This window comes from Lepidothrix coronata, unplaced genomic scaffold (assembly GCF_001604755.1).
Source record: "Lepidothrix coronata isolate B3197 unplaced genomic scaffold, Lepidothrix_coronata-1.0 Scaffold88, whole genome shotgun sequence".
Classification (NCBI taxonomy): domain Eukaryota; kingdom Metazoa; phylum Chordata; class Aves; order Passeriformes; family Pipridae; genus Lepidothrix; species Lepidothrix coronata.
Window position 1 is genome coordinate 1,882,644 of NW_016690268.1, and position 19,112 is coordinate 1,901,755.

Genomic DNA, 19,112 nt, shown 5'->3' on the forward strand with positions numbered 1-19,112 from the left:
AGGTTATCACAGCATCGGAGCAAACCAATTAGAACTGTGAGAACTGCAAGCACAGTATCCTGGGTCATCTTGATCTCAAGAAAGTAAGCAAAAAATAACCTTTGTGGAAATTCGTATTTCCACTGATATACCAGTTCACTCTTGCCACAATTCACTGGCATGAGCACAGGCATGAAAAATCACAACAAAGAGTATATGCTTAGATCTATTAAACAACTCACTGCTCAGATAGCGCAATAGAAAATTCTGCCAATTAATATACTGTGTCATGATGAAGCACAGAAGTTGAAAAACTAGTAAAACGCTAAGTAAATACTTAACATCTGTTTCAAAACATCAAACTACTTGAGTTCTATGTTCAAAACCGGTTTTTAATTTTTTTCCCAATATTCTCTCTCCTATTCGACAACATTCACTCTGCAGCTTAGCCTGAGCATTAACTTTATACAGTGCCTTGGCTACCACAGAAGAGTGAAACCGAAGTTCAACCCTGGAGTTAAAAGAGAGGCTCAGCAAAACCAAATGTCATAAAAGGGCTGGCACAAAAATCAGAGAGCTCACTGAACTCCTTATTAGTGAAAACTTGGTCTTGTCTCAGAACTGAAAAAAAACCACTCCAAAATAGTCCATAAGTGTTTATTTTTCTAACTGATTCACTAAGGCTTAGTTTCATCATCTACTGCTAAAGATAACTGCTCTTATAGCTGAAGAAAAACAACCATTAATTCTAGGTGAGAAATGCAATTCTAGTTGAATCACCATCTGACAGTGTTTCCCTTTCTTACTGTTGATATGAGGATCCAGGGAAAGTATGCCATAGCAGGTGAAATAACTGGTCCAAGGCTTCAGACATTTGCTGGAGCACACCAAGAACTGCTACCACCTTTTTACTTGCTGTTTAAAACCCTACAAAATTCACCTTTCTTGTCCTTCTCTATCACTCTCAAGAGGCATACTCTGTTAGATAGTCTGAGAGCACATTTAATGCATAACAACAGGAAAAATTACTGCACAAACTCCAGTCGCCATTGCCAACTTTATTAAACACACAAATGCATACACAAGTGCACAATCAGAAGAAAAGATCCAGTCAGAGAAGACCCAAAGGCTCTTCAGCCTTTCTTGAGTACAAAAAAAAGGGACATGAAGGGACTATGACTGTCGCATCCTCCTCCCCACGTAAGAAGCAATTTAAACTTAAAAGTATTCCTGGCAGATGTTAAATGGGTTGCCCTGCATGTTTAAGCTCAACAAAAATTTCAATATCCTTGAAAATGTATTCCAGACACATGCTACCTTTGCCATTACAAAATCCTACTCTGAAGTCCAAGTTTGCATCCTTTGGTGCCATTTCAATCCACTATTTCCTGAAGGTCAGTAGCTGAGTTTACACATAAGTCTTTCCCCTCCAGAAACAAAAGAAAAGCAAATAAAAAAAAAATTAACAAAAAAACCCCCTCCAAATACATTTTTTTTTAAACTGACAAGTAGTTTTCTGATGTTTTGTTCTTCTATTCCTCCCTGTCCTGGACACCTGAATGTTCTTGACCACCTGCACTGATGTGTGAAGCTGGTCTGCATTTTTTGGAAGCGCACAAAATTGAAACGTTATTTCAGCTGAGACCTTACACCTACAAAACATAACAGGAGGATTACTTTACTTGTACTGCCAGATACACTACTGGTCATAAATCCCAGGGCACAGTTTCCTTAACAAGAGCATGATGTTGATGATTTGTGATCTATCACACTCTACACCTCCTTTTCCATAAAACTACCACACTACTGATCCCTGCTCATTGTGTGTTCGTGGACTCAACACTTCACACTTATCCCTGCTGCATGCATGCATCTATTAATTCACATCCTGCAACCAAGACCTCCCAAATCCCTCCAGAACTGCCTTTAGCACTGCCTAGTTTTCTACCCCGAAAATATAGCACCAATGACCTTCATACATCATCAGGAATACCAGAATCAGGACAGACCTCTCCAGAAATTACATTCTTCCAATTCAACAAAAACAAACAAAGAAGCAAACAAACAATATTCTAAGTTAATAAACCTAAGTAACAGTATACTATTGCCCATTTAGAAAGCCAACTGCACTTTGACAGCAAACTGGTATACAATTAAAAAAATTAGCTTGAGCTTTAATAATGCAGAGCATGAAGCAGGAGACGCTGAGAAGGAGGCCTACAGCAACACAGCGCTCCTCAGTGCAAAGGCAGTCTTCCTGCTTTCGAATCCTGATTTATTCTCCCTTCGCTATCAGGTTTGCTTTTCTTTGAGACAAGTTGTTCTTTAATCTTTTTTAAGTTTTTATCTCCAAGAACCAGCTTTCTTTCACCTCTGCAAAGTGTCTCTTTAATGATTCTACTTTCTTCCCTACCATTCTTTTTCCCACTCCTTTTTGCAAGTTCACATGCCAGTTTAACTTTACTCTAGTAATACTTATATTCATTTCAATGAAAATAACCACTGAAATGAAATTAAAGCACATGCAGAAAGTGCTCACAGGCATAAAGCCTTTGTTATACTCATTTACACTTCCTACATTTGCTTTCCTCTCCCTTTCCTTTCCATTTCAGTGGTTTAGGGAGAACAATCCCCCAGTTGTTTTCGTACATTTCAAAATTTAGAAAAGTAAAAAAAAAAAAAAAAAAAACCTTGTTGATTTTAAAAGCACCTCATAATTTGACAAATAAGTTTTATGACCAGAGATCAATCCCAGACCAGCAAAACAGAAAGATTGCAGGACTGGGAAAAAAAAAAAAAAAAAAAAAAAAAAAAGTGTGAAATATTTGCCAGAGACAAAAACCCCAACCTCCTACTTCTACTATGCTGTCTCTATTTCTACTATGGTGCTTCTATTTCTGTGTTTACCTTGACAATCATTTATCTCCATCTCATGACAAGTCCCAGCCTCCACTGAACTAATGCACAAGTATAACTGGTCTACAAAATCCATTCTGGGCACGAGGTAGCACTGGATGGCTGGAGAAAGCATATAAGCAAACACAGTCTGATGCTTCCTCTGGCACAGATTTCCAGCTTACAAAGTATTAGGAACTTTTTGAGCCAGAGATTCTTGGTATTTAAGTAGCTCTTCGTGAACTGTTCCTATGCAAATTTGCCTACCTCCCCCCCGAACCCATTTCTGATTTAGAATTCATAATATTGTTTTGCAACTGCCCTCACAGACTACTAAAGCACTCAACTATGCTGGGGTTCTGCAAGTGTTGTGTTTTGGGTTTTTTTTTTCATATTGTGTGATTTAAAAAAAAAAAAAAAAAGGCACATTTTTGTGATATTATAAACTTAAAATTTTAAAGTTTTTTGAAAACATACAATGTACAGAGATCACACTTATGGCTTTTCACTTTCTGTGAAAAAAACAAAAAAACAAAAACAAAACCCCAAAACCCTAACCAACATTACTACAATATGTTCATACATTTTAAACATATTCCCTACCATAAACACTACAAAGCTCAAGGAATTTCAACTGTATCATCTAAACTGAAAGGTATAACTAATACGTTTTTAAGAGCAACACCTATAATACAAAAATAGAAGTACAGGGCATTCAAATTTGCCCAGAAATTCTCATTGGGGCTGTAACAACTGCAACGGTATCAGAAACAATAATGAGCATAGACCAGGTGTGAAATACAAACTGAGAAGTCTTGAAGAGATTCTTGGTTTACAGAGATGCCACTTGAAAGGAAGTAGAGTGAAATCCCTGCAAATAGATACTACCTCCCCAATATATCTGTCGTCAGTGGACAAAGCATGCAATATGTATATGCCCTTAAACACAGCACTGGCAAGTACATGCCAGGGCTATCGTTGCTTGGTTCCCCTGACACACTGATTGTACCTGTAATCTCTCTACAGTAGTGAGACATGCTAGCTTTTATCTGCTAGTTTTACAGGACTGATGAGCTTCACTTGCTTCTAATTACCTACACCAACATAACAGCACTTTTTCCTCCAAGTTCAAATGTTACATGAGATTTACAAGCACAGCCCACTTAGAGAGAGAGATATGACACTGGAAGCATTCATGGACTCCTAAGGGTTCCAAAAATGAAATTAAATAGAGTAAGTAAATACTCGATCTGTATATCTAGTTAAAAAAAATAAATCCTTTTACTCATTTTCCCTACTTCATTTTGCTCCTCCCCTCAAGCACTTCTGGGGCTTAGGTAAGAATGCAATGAGTAAGTTAGGATCTCTTAATCCATGCACTTTGCATGATGGAATTTTCTGCTCTCCTTTGCTGTCAGTTCAATTCTTCCTCACCTTTTCCTGCAATTATGAAGGACACTTTTGCTACAAAATCATGCCTGCTCCCTTCCCCCCCTGAGGAGGAACACACAGTTACCTCAGACAGCAATGGAGAGACTTTATCTTTCAGGACATCTGGTCAACTTGCCAGGTGACTCTCCGGTCAGCCTCAACATATGTTTATTCCATGCCCCACTACCCAGCTGCATGTCCACTGAGTTCCTACTGAAGGCCACTACCTAGTTCCAAAGTATTTAATCTGAATAGATGCTTAAGTTCATTACCATACTGTGATAAATGCAGTCACGTCTTTTGCAGCTTTTATCTAGTTCCAGAGAATCAGAACTTTAGATTTGATTTTAAAAGATTCCCAAACTGTCCTGTAACTCTGTCCACTCTCATAAGCACAGAGGAGGAACAGAAAGAAATCAGGCCGATCATCAACTGAGACTGGCTCCTGTCACTGGAAAAGATACAAGGGAAGGAACAATACCTAGAAAAGAGCATGTTTCAATAGACAATGAAATATAAATCTCACTCTTAAGAACATGATTTCTGAGTCAATATCACTGATGGGACACAATTTAATTTCTATCTAAACATGATCTGAAACCATATAATCTACAGAAGTATGTTTATAAAGATAAACAGGCAGAGTAGAAAATTTCTTGGGATCTAAGTACAATTGAATGATTTTCTCAGAAATCACATGCTATTCCAAACTTCATCATACAAGGAAATGTGCTACTGCATCAATAATGGCTGTCCTTCATTTCAAAACTAGAGGTCTCAAAATACTGCATTTCTTAAAAGTTACTAAAAGCTATTTTTATTTAAATATATATATATAAAGGCATATTTTCACATATACCTACAAATATGTGACAAACCATAAAACAATACTGGTACCCCCCTACTGGAAAAAGGCCTACTGTTAAATATCAAAACAACTCACAGAAAAAGGCTACAAATAACACAAAAATAGAAAAACATGAAAATAGAAAATCCTCAGCTTATACCTTCCTAGTCCCCAAGGAATCTGATCAGGAAAGAGGAATGCATTGAAAAACTGGCTTTATCTGCTCCATCATCCACAGAACAACCTGACTGTATCATGAAGAAATTCTTAGGAGCCACAATCCCTTATTAATAATATCATGGACTGTTTTCCCACTGACAATGTGCTACTTGCATTCTTTCTCATTTGAAAAGTATTTATATATTTTAAACTGTTTACTACAGAAGCCAAATAGAATGAGGGAAAGCAGCAAATGTAATAAACCAGCTGTCCGCAGACCGTAGCTCTAGGGAATTTCTAGGAACACACCTATCTTTGACGTAAACACAGACTAGACGCTTGTAAAAGAATTAAACATTAATATAAAATTACAAGAAAAAAAAAAAGAGCGAGCGAACTGAACAATATCCACTTCAGATTCTCATTAAAAAAATCCTGCTTCTTCCATCTTGTCCATTGTTTTAAGCCTCGTGGTTTGGACTCCTGGGGGGTAGCCTGCATGAAGTGATGTCTGAGACATTCCTTAGCCCAAGTGCTCTGTCTTCTCCACATTTCTAGCACTATTCAGGAAGCATTAAAGAACATGCTTTGCGTTGTTTTACAAAGCAAGCTACTGAACATAACACTCTCCCCACTACCCCCAGCACCTTTTACAGCTTCCATGAAGGCCTCAGAAGAAAACTTCTGTTTGTAAAAATCCCTCCTTTAAAATCTTGTACAGCGAGGCATTGCTCAGTTTTCCTTCCCACTACTACTCCACCCAGTCCATTTTCTAAAAAATGCTTTCATTCTATCTTATGTGTTTTGCTCCAACCAATCTACAGCTGACGAGAATAAAAGAAAGTACAGAACAACCTCAGCTGGTTCTCTGAGTTTCAAATTCTTTGAGATAACCTCCTTATTCCTCCTCACCTCCACACATTTATCAGCAAAACACACACTGTGCTCACAGAGCAACGGCTTCTAGCTTCCAGTTTTGCAGTAGGATGTAGTGCTGCCAATGTCACAGCTCACGTAAAATACAGAATAAGTCAAGAGGCAGCCTGAACTCCTTCGCAAGGCACCACTGTACTTTCCTGTTATCCTCTTCATGAAAAGACCTTAAGACTTCAGGTTAACAGCTCAGGTGGGTGCACTTTCAGAACTCAACCACTGATACAGTCAGATGCTGGAGTTGCACAGAGATCTTGTGCAGAAACAGAAAACCAGCAGCTAAAGCCTAGAGAGCTTCAACAGGCATTAAAGGAACTGAACAGCATATATGAACTACAGAAGTAATGAACTCCATCTATCAGTCATGGCAGGTAAAAAATTAACATAAAGCCTATGCATCATAAATCTCTTACTCCATACTAGCTGATGGAAACAAACATTTGAAGAAATCAATAAAATAAAACAAAATGTTGATGGGGTTTCAGAGAGTCCAGATTAGAAACTGAAAACATCAATAGGATGCACAATTTTCAAATTTAGATACTAAAAGCTTCCCCTTATGGAGACAAAAAGAACATATATGCCGATGCTACTCAAGGCAATTTCTATGCCCATTTCTGTAAGATAAGTTTTTATGACTGTCTAGGGGTGGACAGGAGGGAACAATAGTAAAACCAAATTAATTCATGTATTTGGAGCATGGAATTCTAAGGATGCAAGTATGATTAAGGAAACATTCTCATTGAAGGCCTCAACCAAAGCCCAGTGAATTCCATCAATGGAATTTTTTTCTTCTATTTCTAATAAATTCTAGATTATGCCTTTTAACACAGAGAGTTATAGCCTATGAAGAAGCAAGGACGAAACACTGGCTGGAAGTAACTGAATTACTCATTATGAGCCATAGATTAGGGAGTTTCAAATAGAGAGATGGAGAAGAGGAAATTCATTGAGAAGGGAACCTGACATTAATGAACACTCTCCTATTTTTGGGGGAATGGAGGAAGGTCCAATATCCCTCTCTTACATGGTAAAGTTATGCATTCTCTTTTCATAGAATCATAGAATCAGCTGGGTTGGAAGGGACCTCTGAGATCATCAAGTCCAACCCTTGATCCACTACCGCTGCAGTTACTAGGCCATGGCACCAAGTGCCACATCCAGTCTCTTTTTAAAAATCTTCAGGGACGGAGAATCCACTACTTCCCTGGGCAGCCCATTCCAATGTCTGATCACCCTCTCTGTAAAGAAATTCTTTCTAATATCTAACCTAAACCTTCCCTGGCACAACTTGAGACCATGCCCTCTTGTCTTGCTGATAGTTGCCTAGGAAAAGAGACCAACCCCCTCTATTTCTGCTCTCTGCAATCTACTCTGCAGACCATGTTCCCTGTTTCACCTATCAAGAGAAATTTCAACCATTCAAGAACCAAAACAAAAAATCATTCAAGAATCTAAGACAGTTTTGTCCTTTTCTTTAGCCACTCGAATTAAGTGCTTATTACTAGCAAATTAAGTGTAGGAAACTAAGAAGTGATTTAAAATCCCACCCCATATTATTCTTCACTCAGGACTAATATTAATAAAACACATTATTCATAAACTCCAATACTCACGTATGAAATCTGACATTTTCCTTAAGAAAATGGCATATATTCCCTTAAGAATAATTCTAGATATAATATCTACAAACCAGATTTTTAGAGGGCTTTTAAAAATAAAGAACAAAACCAAAGACACACAGTTGGGGAAAATCTTTCAAGTACATAAAACAGAGGAAAAACAAATGCAGAAAGTGAATGTATTAAGTTTTGTGAAGAAATCCATCTCCCCAGAAATGCTTTCTCAAGTTTTTCTATAAGGAATTACAATATAACATTTGCATTGCAAATGAAAATAAAGCAGTAACATACTTTTCAAACAAATGTCTTCCGACTTCGGCATCTACTGCACTCAGTGGATCATCCAAAAGATAGATGTCTGCATCTTGATACACAGCTCTAAAAGGTATAAAGAAATGTCAGTATCACAGTCTTACATTAGTTTACTTTAGTCACTGAAGTCTGGAAATTTTTAGAAACAATAAAAAACCACCAGCCTGGCCAGGTTTACACGGGCCTTCTGTCCCCCGCTCAGAGTAGCTCCACGATCTCCTATTACTGTTAGGTCACCATTTGCTAATAATTCCAGGTCCTGTAAACATGAAAGAACAGAGACCAATATTTTTTTTTAAATCATTTTAACTTCAAAGACCGACAAAGCTGCATCAACATAACATTTTCTTATTTAAAAGGTATTAACATCTCACTTTAAAATACAAGGTTTCATACTAAATGAAATACCTGCAGTTACTTTATGACTCTGTACTTTCAGGAAAAGGTAACTAAGAAAGCAGAAAAAATAGATGAGATCCTGAAGTTCACATTTTCTTCAGAGGAAAGTGCACTACTATTCTTAGTCTGACAAGGAATATTTGGGGATTCAGAAAATCAAACAAAATACTAAAATGTCTAGCAGTAAATTAATTATTTTTTATTTGAAAAAAATTAGCTGTCACAAGAAAAAAATTGAACTATTATCAGTAAATTAGCTTGCCAATGTCAATAAAAACTGCATTACTTTTATTCTTACTGCAACGTATTCAACAGAAACAATAACATTCATCACAGATTTGGTTAATTTTGGGGTAGGGACTATGAATAAGACAAAAAAATTGTATGGTGTTCCATATCAAATCATTGTATTTCCTATTCAGGAAATACAGAAGTTTTATATTAAGCTATAACACATATTCTTAAAGTTTATTCACAGCTTTTATAAGATACATAAATTTGGAAGAAAAATATGAAAGTAAATCTACCGTCAAATATGAAGTGTGGATTTTTTTAATGCAGTTTGCTGTCTTTTAAAATCATTAAAACTTTAAGTTTATATAACAGCATATGACTGATCTCAGCAGGCGATATTAAAACTATCTGCCATGTGTAAAAACCTTGCAAAAAATGTTCATTACAGCAACCATCTGCTTTTCACCTGTGTCGCTGCTGACAGGAATATCGTAACATGCTGCATAAAACCTTTTTAGCTGCCAAGCAAAACGTCTGTTTCTTGACAAATCTGGCTTAATCCTCTTCTATATCTCATGTCACAAACTCCTTTGCGCACAGACCTTTCAAAAATATTTTTTCATAAAACTACTTGGGTTCAGTAAGTTCTCCAATATATAGCCTAGGGTTCTTTTGATAGCTGTTAGCAACACATAACACGATACACATGACATTTACTTTAAAGAAAACCATACAGAATATTTACAAAATGGAAGTCACAAATAGTGCTAGCTTGATCATTTGTTTTCTGCCTCATATTGCATTTGCACACACCCCTACCATAATATCCGTGAAAAGGGCTAAAATGCAATTATGAAATTAAATAATAGGGAATAGCTTTTTCAAAAACGTGTCTGTGCTTCACAAAAGCTACGCCTCCCCCTAGTGGAAGTTTTAAGAATTACAAGAAGGTGCTTACAGAGGGATGGCAAAAATAATTCCACATATTTCTGTTAAGCAACAGGGCTTATTTCATATGCTACTAATAATAATCAATTCCATATATTACATATTGCAGCATGTACCACAAGCCTAAAAGAACACTACAATAAAAATAACGAACATGGAAATAAAACACACAAAGAGAAAGCCTTACCTTTTTAAGAGCACAGACTTTTAAAACTTTTTCGTATTTTTCTTTCTCATATTCCTTGTCAAACAGTATATTACTTCTTACTGTGCCAGAAAACACCCAAGGCTGCTGAGAAACATAGGCGATTCTTCCTGTAACATTTATCAAACCTTTGTCTTTAGGCAGCTCACCAAGCACGGCACTTAAGAGAGAAGACTAGAAAATATTGAAAAAAAAAAAATTAAAAAGTTGGGTTGCATTAAAGACATTACAGAGACTAAGCAGTGTTTACTGGCATGATGGCATATTTCACTCTGTCACTCAAACTACTGCTAACAGTAGAAAACCACTAGTAACCTCTAGATGCAGTCTAGAACCAACATACAAAGTACTGCCTAACTCCAAACCACACCCAGAAGGACATCAGCCTTTCCTGAATGCCAGTATCTTGATGTGAAGTGTGTTTTTATACACAGAAGGGAAGTGTACAGTTTTAAGTTTCTAGTTTTCTCATTTAAAAGATTCATAAAAGTGTTGTGGAATGGGATAAACACTAAGACTTACTTTTCCAGCTCCTACAGGTCCAATGACAGCCAATAGTTCCCCTCGTCGGACAGTAAACGAAAGTTGTTGAAGGGCTGGTGTTTCTAAACTCTGTGGATTTGAGAAAAAGTTCGTCTTCCTTAGTAATGAAATTTACACCATCAAAATAAATATTTAGAAATAGAAAATCATGTACATAAATCACTATAAACTAGCAACTCGTATGACCACCATATTTTCAAAGCATATAGTTGGTCTCTTCAGTAATTCATTAACACTTTTTAAAGCCCCTCATCCTTCACCACAAACAAGAAACAGAGATAAAACAGCTTTCAAGGAACAAGGAATCCAAAGGCAGCAGAAGCAGTGCTTCCTCAGAGCCCAGGTATCCTCGCTGCAGCTCAGCACAAGGCTGGGGTGGCAGCCTCGGAAATAGGAGCTCTCTCTGCTGGCCACCACAATGGCATTCACGGCCACAGCACGACACACTCAGCAACTCCAAGTAGAAAGACAAATGGTGGAAAAAGGGAGGGCTGGAGCTCTCTCGGAGCCTCAGGAAAGCCAGGTTTGTGTTTCCTCTAGTCAAGGCTCTATCCAAAGTGAAAACAGAAAAATGCCATTTGATTTTACAGAATCTCATCTTGAATACTGTGTATTCTCACAGACTTTTCATGGACAATGTAATGGGCTATTTGTATGAAAATATCCTACCCTAGGATTGTTTGTTTACTGTTCCTTTTTAGTATGCCTATGCATTATGTTACTCTACTGATAAGAGCTTATATCCTAACAGATTTTGCACCTCTTCTGTCAAGGTTGTAAAAACGTCTACTTGTGAAGAGAAAGGATGCTCATGTCTTTAATAGCTATGCTAAACTGCAATTTCTAAGGACCTGGTGCAGCTCCCTCTCAATAAAGCAAAACAGCCTCATAACAGAATCTGTCTTTACACACATCTTAGTCTTCACTAAGCATGACTGATGCTGAAATGCAAACAGTAAAATATATGCATTTAAAAAACCCCAAACCAGTACATCTATCAAAGGATCAAATGAAAACTCAGTCTTAAGCTGCAAAAATGGAAGAGCAAGGTGAAGAATACCTTAAAATCTCCAGCCACCTTTGAAGTTCAAGTGAAAGAAGAGGCCACCACCTAACCCTGCACAAAAGATGCGACAAGACCAAGTACTAGGAGTGCAAAAAGAAGAAGCCTGCAATTCGTTTCAAATTATTTGGGAGAGACAGAAGTACAGTATCCATCCACATCTATGACAGCTGGGAGAACTGGGCTAGCACACATGTTCTCACTCATGCCAGGAGAAATACTCAGCCAGGCAGCACCGCACCCAGAGCTCACAATTCCCACCTCACAGAAACACAACAGGGTTCACATAAAATCAGTCACACTGTGAGAACCTGAACTCATGTGTGTTGTGCAACTCTGCAAAACTCCTTTCGTTGCCATTATAAGCTTCCACAAGGTGGCATCAGCGGGACTTTTCTCCTTTTCTCCACACAACCCCACTCCCTCAATCAGCATTGGACCACGAATTTGATTCCCCGGTCCAGAGGACATAGCCAAGGTGCTCAGCTAGTGCTAAGATCAGGGGAACTCTATCAACTTATGGCAGTCAAGGATTTCTTTTTTTTAAAATACAGAGTTTGTAGGAAGTATCTCTTATTAAATGAGTGTCTATATGGAAAAAGTAAATAAGCTCTGAGACACACAGGCCTTTCTTCAGATCCCTTGAGGCTGTGCTTCCGAATTCACAAAAGTGCAAAGACACTTCCTTCCAATTTCAGATTTTTAAAAAATGTATCATAAGGGCCTAAAACAATTACAGAAAATTTTAACGAAGTTTTTAAACTATTACCAACATATATTAAAGCAGTACTGCAAGATTTCACAGAGTCTACACGAAAGTAGTAATGCAAGCAAACAGCACAGCCAAACACACCAAAGGGGAATGGTATTTTTGCAAAATAGCATTCTTTATAATTAAAGACAATTTGTCTTGAATTAATCACACCTATTTTTAGGCACTAAATTGAGGCACTTAAATTAGAGCACAGACTAATATTACAGCTAAGTTCACCTGACAGCTCCTTACCACAAACGCCCCAGCTCCCCTGTGCCCTGTCAGCTTGCTGTGTCTTTAACTTTCCTTCTTCTGCCATTTGTTTTTGCCTAACCTTGAATATAGATTGTTCATGGGACTCAGCTATCAGAAAACAGATCTCATTAAAAGTGATTCATTTTCTATTGCTTTATCCCTCTGACCTGGTTCACTACAAGGTCATACGTAACAACCAGCACAGCGGAGGACAAAAGATCACAAGAATGATCCCTTCAGGGGCTGCAGCTCCTCAGGTGAGTTTGGGCAGACCTTACATGTCCGACAGCCAAGGGAATGAAATACTTCTGCCCATCTCAGGGATACAGAGATCATATACTGCACAGAAGTACTACACTATTTAGGCTCCTCACATAAGGACTAAAATTACATTGGATAAATTTGGCCTCTGTTCAAATGCTGGAAATTTAAATCTGAAGTTGCTCAGTTGAGCAGACAGACTGTTCTGTAAACTCAAGGCATATCCTAGCCTGTGGTACTCAAGATAATACTTGCCTTAGTAAAACAAGAGTGTGAACAGGAATTAACTGGTTTTGTTTATCTCTCGAGAAATTGTAATACACTATAAGGTTGTTTTCCTAAAAGTTTTTTTACTTCAAGTGATTTTGGATTTGTGGATTGGTTGTTGGTTTGGGGGTTTTTAGTAGTGCTCTTCTGGCACACAATCTTTAAAAATAAATTATCATCCATCTGTACAGTGTCTGTACTTGTTTCTCAAGTGTCTAGAGAAACTCTGTCAGGGTAGCAAGCTAAGCCAGTTACTTGATATAGGACAGTCCACTCCTATTATTCCTTTCATAACTCATCTAGATTGGAATCTATCGTCTTTTCAGTGAGCAGTTCTATAAAATTATTTTGTGTCATTGTAAGAGTACAGAAGATAAACTTCCTGAGCAGATCTGAACAGTTCTGTGAGAACTATTTTTCTCCCATGCACACTGCAATTAAATATCATAACAAAAATTACATTAACAGTTTTGTGGATGGCTTGATGGCTTGGGTTTTTTTTTAAACTGAAAGGAAACCAGTAATTCCAGTCATGCTGCCCTGCTTTATGCAACATAAACAACTCATAAAAAAAAAAAAAGTGTTTTATGGGCACATTATGCAACCATTTCCTAGAAATTGTTAACAGTGGTACCAAAGTCAGTTTGGGAAGAGAATAAAGATTAAGAAATGCATTCCATTTTGCATTAGAATGTATTCACAATCAAGTCTTTCATATCAAGTAATTTTTAAGAATTTGGTCAATGTCTCATAAATATTGATGTCCCAGAGAACTCTGAGAAATTAAATAATGTAGCAATTTCCATTTGCAGCTGAGTAGCAGTAGGTAGATTCTCAGATATGTTTTCACATCTGGTTGTCCTTGGGACACAGCAGAGGTTGGGGAAGAGGGTATAAAAAGGGAAATATGTGACATGTCTTATTTGCATTACTTTTATATGCAAAACTCAGTTTTAGAGCTTCCAGCATTTGTAATGGAGACTGAACCCTCCCATTTGCAAGGATGCTGGCAGGTTGTAATAGCTCCAACAATTATCACAAATTGCTGCTTACCACAGGAATTGCAGTTTTGAAACAGACAACCTCCGCCTTTCTTACACAAAGAAGATACATAATAAATTTATCACCCGTGTATCATCTCTTTTTCTAGTAATTTTGGTGGGCTTGGCGCATTTTAAGCAGAGAAAAATTTGTAGCTGAACAGTCTCAATTAAAATACAGAGTAACAAATACATGCTGACCGGTCTATAAAGCTTTCAAATTTGTTATGAGAAGTATATTGTACTGGTTCTAGACTAATGGACTGATTAAGCATTCAGTTCACAGAAAAAAACCCCACATGATAAGGCCCACCTTACTTTGCTGTCTGTCCTTGATTCCAATTTTAGTATCTTGCCAAAATACAGTGCTGTTTAATAACAAGAGATATTTTCACATAGAAACACACAGGTTTTCATTTAGTATAATATCAGGAATAGCTACTTTAAAGATGTACTTGATAGTGTTTTCAGTACTAATCTACAGTTAGCTTAATGTACTGAAAAGATTCTTGTACTCAAAGGAGAGAATACAAAACATCAGCACACTACACAGACACTGCACTTTAGATTTCAAACACCTGCAGCATGAGTATACTTTACATTTACTAGAAGCAGATTTACCTTGTCCCAATAGCAAGTCAAATCCTGAACGTGAAGAATGATATTCTCATTATCACCATGCAGTTGTGGCTTGAATGGTGAGACCTCATCAAGCATCAGAAAGTTCTGCAATAAAAGCACAGGATAATTGCATAATGTGAGACCAAGAATGGGAAAGGAACCCAATCACGTTTTTTGATAGCAGCATACAGAACATTAATTATAGCATTGGAAAAAACAACCACAAACTGATCAAGGAATTACATTTCCAAAGCAATGCACAACTGTAACAGTGTACCTCTAACTATCTCGCTCCCCCCCAAAAAAAACCCTCCAAAAGTGCATATTTATTAGAACAACCACCTGCTCAGTAAAGAATTCCAGAAGGAAATGGACTTTTAAGAACCTGTCCTGTCTTTTCCTTGAAACACTGACAAGTCTTAAGATTGTTTAACTCCCTCTTTCCAATCAGAAGAGGTAAAATCCCCACTGCAACACCTTATCATTCCACTGCTCTGATGGCAAATATTTGTTATTTCATTGGAAGAATGATAAGGACAGAGTAAGCAGCTGTCCACTGTCCCTATTAAGCATTCTTCATGTGACAAAAAGAAGACAGAACACTATCTGAACCTCTCCTCCTTTCAAATTCCTGGGCATTAATAAAAAAAATTGCTTATATCTGCATTACTGGTTTATTATACTTTCACTATTGAAATTCTGCATTATATCCCAATCAGAGAACCTTTCCTTCAAGTATGCACTTTGTACCACAGCCACATTTCTAGCACACCTTGCCCGATGCTAGATTATAAATAGGTCAAACAAATTTAGAAAGGAAAGAGGTAAATTCCAGAGAAAACTTTCAAGGATAACAGTTACCACAATTTTAAGACAAAATCTCAAAAATTCTAACATGCTCTGAATCACAGAATATAAAGATCTTAAATAGGCATCAGCACACAATATTTTCAGAAGATAATGAAGGTCTTGATCTTAGAAGCCAAGACCAGTCAACAGTTTGCAGGCGTGAGATAGCTGCTGAAGACTTACAGCAGTCAGTAACTAAGAGGAACCAGAAGGAGGATAGCAGGAGCCACGGAAGGGCAGGAGGAATACTGCTAGGTGTTAACAGGCACAGAGGTACTGCTCAGACTCCAGTGGTATTGTTACAGGGAGCAATGAGAAGTCAAGTATTTCAATGCAGCACTCCTAGGTGTACAACACACTCTTATTCTGTTAATACTAGACATCAGCACTACTGATGTTCATCCTTATTGAAGCTGAGTCTTCACTCCAGTACTGAAACAGGACATGAGCTAGGGCTCACATCTGTCCTCCGCAGACGACAGGGTAGTGCAGTGTACAAGAAACATGAATCCTACAGCTCCCATCTGCCTGCTTTGTTCTTCAAACCCCCACATATATGTGAATCTGTCCAGATGTTCCTCTTACTTCAGAAATGTCTACAATACCTCTTTGCCATGTACACTCTTCTCCTACATTATGGCCTGCTCTACAGTGCACATCATGTTTTTGCACACGCGTACCCGGGTTCGATTCCCAGCCCCCGGGGCAGATGGAGCTCGTTAGCCCTGTAAGGCCATCCATCTAAGAGGTCACTCTAAACAAACCTACGTCCTGAGACCCTCACTGCCACTGTCCAAGCTTGCTCGGCCCCGGCAGATGAACCCCAGGATTAAAGGGTGGGCTCAGTTCAGCGCACGCTGGGTCTCACCTAAAAAAAATCCACTGACCTTTCCCAAATCTTCGCTCGCGAAGACTGGCCATTAAAATTGCTGCCAGCTTTAAAATTACACAGCAACACAGCTTCCAAAACAGGTTATTTCATTAAAAATCCCAAACTGCAAAACTAAAATAAGGCTGCATTTGTCAGTGGTGCTAAAACAAAGTTAGAGTAAGAAAAGAAATACCCTTCAGATCAATAACCGTACCTTGATTCGTCGGATGCTAATCACTGCCTCAGATACTCTTTCAACAGCCGAAGGGAAGAACAGAGTTACTGTCAGTCTCACTGCACCGTACAGGGACACTGCAACAAACACCCGACTTGCAGAGATAATATTTCCAAGCAGTACATATGCCATGAAAGTCATGAACACTGTTATTTTGCTTGCCACAAAAAAAGAGGCCAGGTTCAGTCCGCGAAGGTAGGAGCTTTTCATAACCATGGAGATCTCCTTCCTAAAAATATAAAAAAATCACATCAATCTCTCTCATTACTGTTGCCCTCAACAACCATATGAGGGAAACGCCCTCTCAGGATTTTACTTTCATATCTTTTCTCCTCCCCTTGCATCACCCCAACTCATACGTAAAGAACTGTGAAGAAACAAGGTTATATAGTAAACAACAACAACAAAAAAGGAATTTAAGAGGCTTGGAAATTTAGTGAGGAAATTTATTATACTTAATATTTTAGCAGCTATAGAAAATAATTATTTTTCAGAGACAGAAAACCGGTGTACTACTTTTTTCTGCTTTAGTCAAACTAGTATTTTAGTTCAGATTCTAATCTGCTTCAAATATTTCTGGGTTGCGTGCAATAGCAAAGAGGAAAAAAACCCTGTATAAAGGCCAAGCACCCACAAACTTCTTATCCTTCCAGTATCAAAATCCAATAGAGTTCAGTCACAAAAGTCATGACAAGACTGACACATACTCTTCAGTTGAAAAGAAAAGGGCAACTTCCAAAAGATCAACAGTTTTGCCCATAACCCAAGTATCTGCCATTATTCAGCTGCTGATCCTCGAACTTGATCACAGAATTTAGAGTATTTCCTTTCATCTCAGTCTAAATCCTTCCCAGTTTGGACCCTACTCCTAGCTTCTTTTGCTCTAGGAACTGTGGTTCATAAATTAAGAAAATACTGATCTGTGAGGCAATTGTTCTGCCAGTCATTGCCCAAGCTAAACAGTGACTGAAGTACTGCTCAGACACATAAATCTCCCTTCGGCAACTGAAAAGCTGTTGATGCATATGTTCTCAATTTCCACTTCAGTTAAATTGCAGTTTCTATTTCTAAATGACTCATCAAGTCCAATCCTCAAGATGTTACTGCACTATCATCCACTACAACATGATGCTATCAGGCTTAAGTCCTTATTAAAATAATCATTTTTCTTTATCAAGAGAGACATAACAACTTATTCCTTCCCCATATATTCTATTTTTGTCTGCCTGAAAAAATATCCAAGTCCCAAAACAATTCCTTAATTTCTCTTTCCAAATAATCTGACTATTCTCAGGGAAAATCTTCATAATTTTGATCACCTTCCACTTAGAAGTATAGACTGAGATTAGAAACTCAAATTGGGATTATAAAATTTGAAGGAAATTAAGTGCTCACTTGGTGAAGAAAAGGATGCAGGATGGGTTACTGGAAAACTAGTTAAAGCAATTTTCCCACTACACTTGCCAAATTGGCTAAACTGACAGACTTTCAAAGAGTTTCAAAGACTTACTTTTTCAGCTTAAGGGTTCACAATCTCTGATCTCCAGAGTACAGAGAAAGAACACTTGTATGTAAACTATTTGAATTGGGTCTAATTCAATTACTTCTACAACCCTGGATGAAACTCTTTTCCCACCCTTTAATAATCCTTAATAATCCTCTCATTATCTATGGACAATTGGCAAGTTTTTTGTGCTGCTCTCAATAAATAGCAGATAAATTATAACCTACTCACAGGCTGCATATAATATGTCTTAAGACAATTACACTGTCTTAAGGCGCGAAGTTATATAAAAGGAAATTAGTATGAACAGACATAGGAAAAAAGAGCAAAGGAGGAGTTCAGGGGTCATCCCAGCCACTGTCAAGAGGCACTGTGGAAATACTGAGCAATAAATCACCTGGCTAAATTCAAGACTTTTAACTACAGTTTTCCACAGCACAGTTGAAGAAAAGAAAGATGGCTCAAGATGTGTTCTGCAAGACCTTGTTTCTCTCCGTCACTAAAAAGGAAGCCTCTAATCCTAACAAGGTGTTAAACTCGGAAATCTGAAGTTTAGTGATGGGAAAACGCCCATTGAGGAAGCTTTCAATAAAGAAATAGCCCCTCTGGCTCCATGCAAGACAGCAAAGCTTTCCATCGATCATGAACATTCAATCAGCACAGTATCCTATGATCTAATAGGGGAAAAGATTATGTGCATGAGAAGAAACATCTCAGGGAACATTTGAAAGTTTGCAAGCCTGCAAATGGACGGAAAGGAAAAAAAATCCTTTAAAGTAAATGAATTCCAAATAAAACAAATTTTTTTAAAAAAATCAGATAATCTACAGCAAATTAACAACCTTCTATTTACATGCTGGAGAGGGACACAACATGAAAATTAAA

The 19,112-nt window shown here is 37.7% G+C and overlaps 1 protein-coding gene across 9 annotated transcripts in view; it reads right to left on the reverse strand.

Moving 5' to 3' along the window:
* Window positions 1-19,112, reverse strand: part of ABCC4 (ATP binding cassette subfamily C member 4) — a 148,191-nt gene that overhangs the window by 101,757 nt on the left and 27,322 nt on the right. For all 9 annotated transcript variants that reach the window (XR_001875821.1, XR_001875822.1, XM_017821090.1 and 6 more), the window contains 6 exons: window positions 16,703-16,952; window positions 14,769-14,873; window positions 10,487-10,576; window positions 9,947-10,138; window positions 8,343-8,437; window positions 8,158-8,244 (listed from right to left, as the gene is read on the reverse strand). Coding sequence is in view for 7 of the 9 variants with exons in the window: in XM_017821090.1 (XP_017676579.1) it covers window positions 8,158-8,244; window positions 8,343-8,437; window positions 9,947-10,138; window positions 10,487-10,576; window positions 14,769-14,873; window positions 16,703-16,952 (819 nt within the window). In the remaining 2 variants the exon portion in view is untranslated. The remainder of the gene's footprint in view (window positions 1-8,157; window positions 8,245-8,342; window positions 8,438-9,946; window positions 10,139-10,486; window positions 10,577-14,768; window positions 14,874-16,702; window positions 16,953-19,112) is intronic.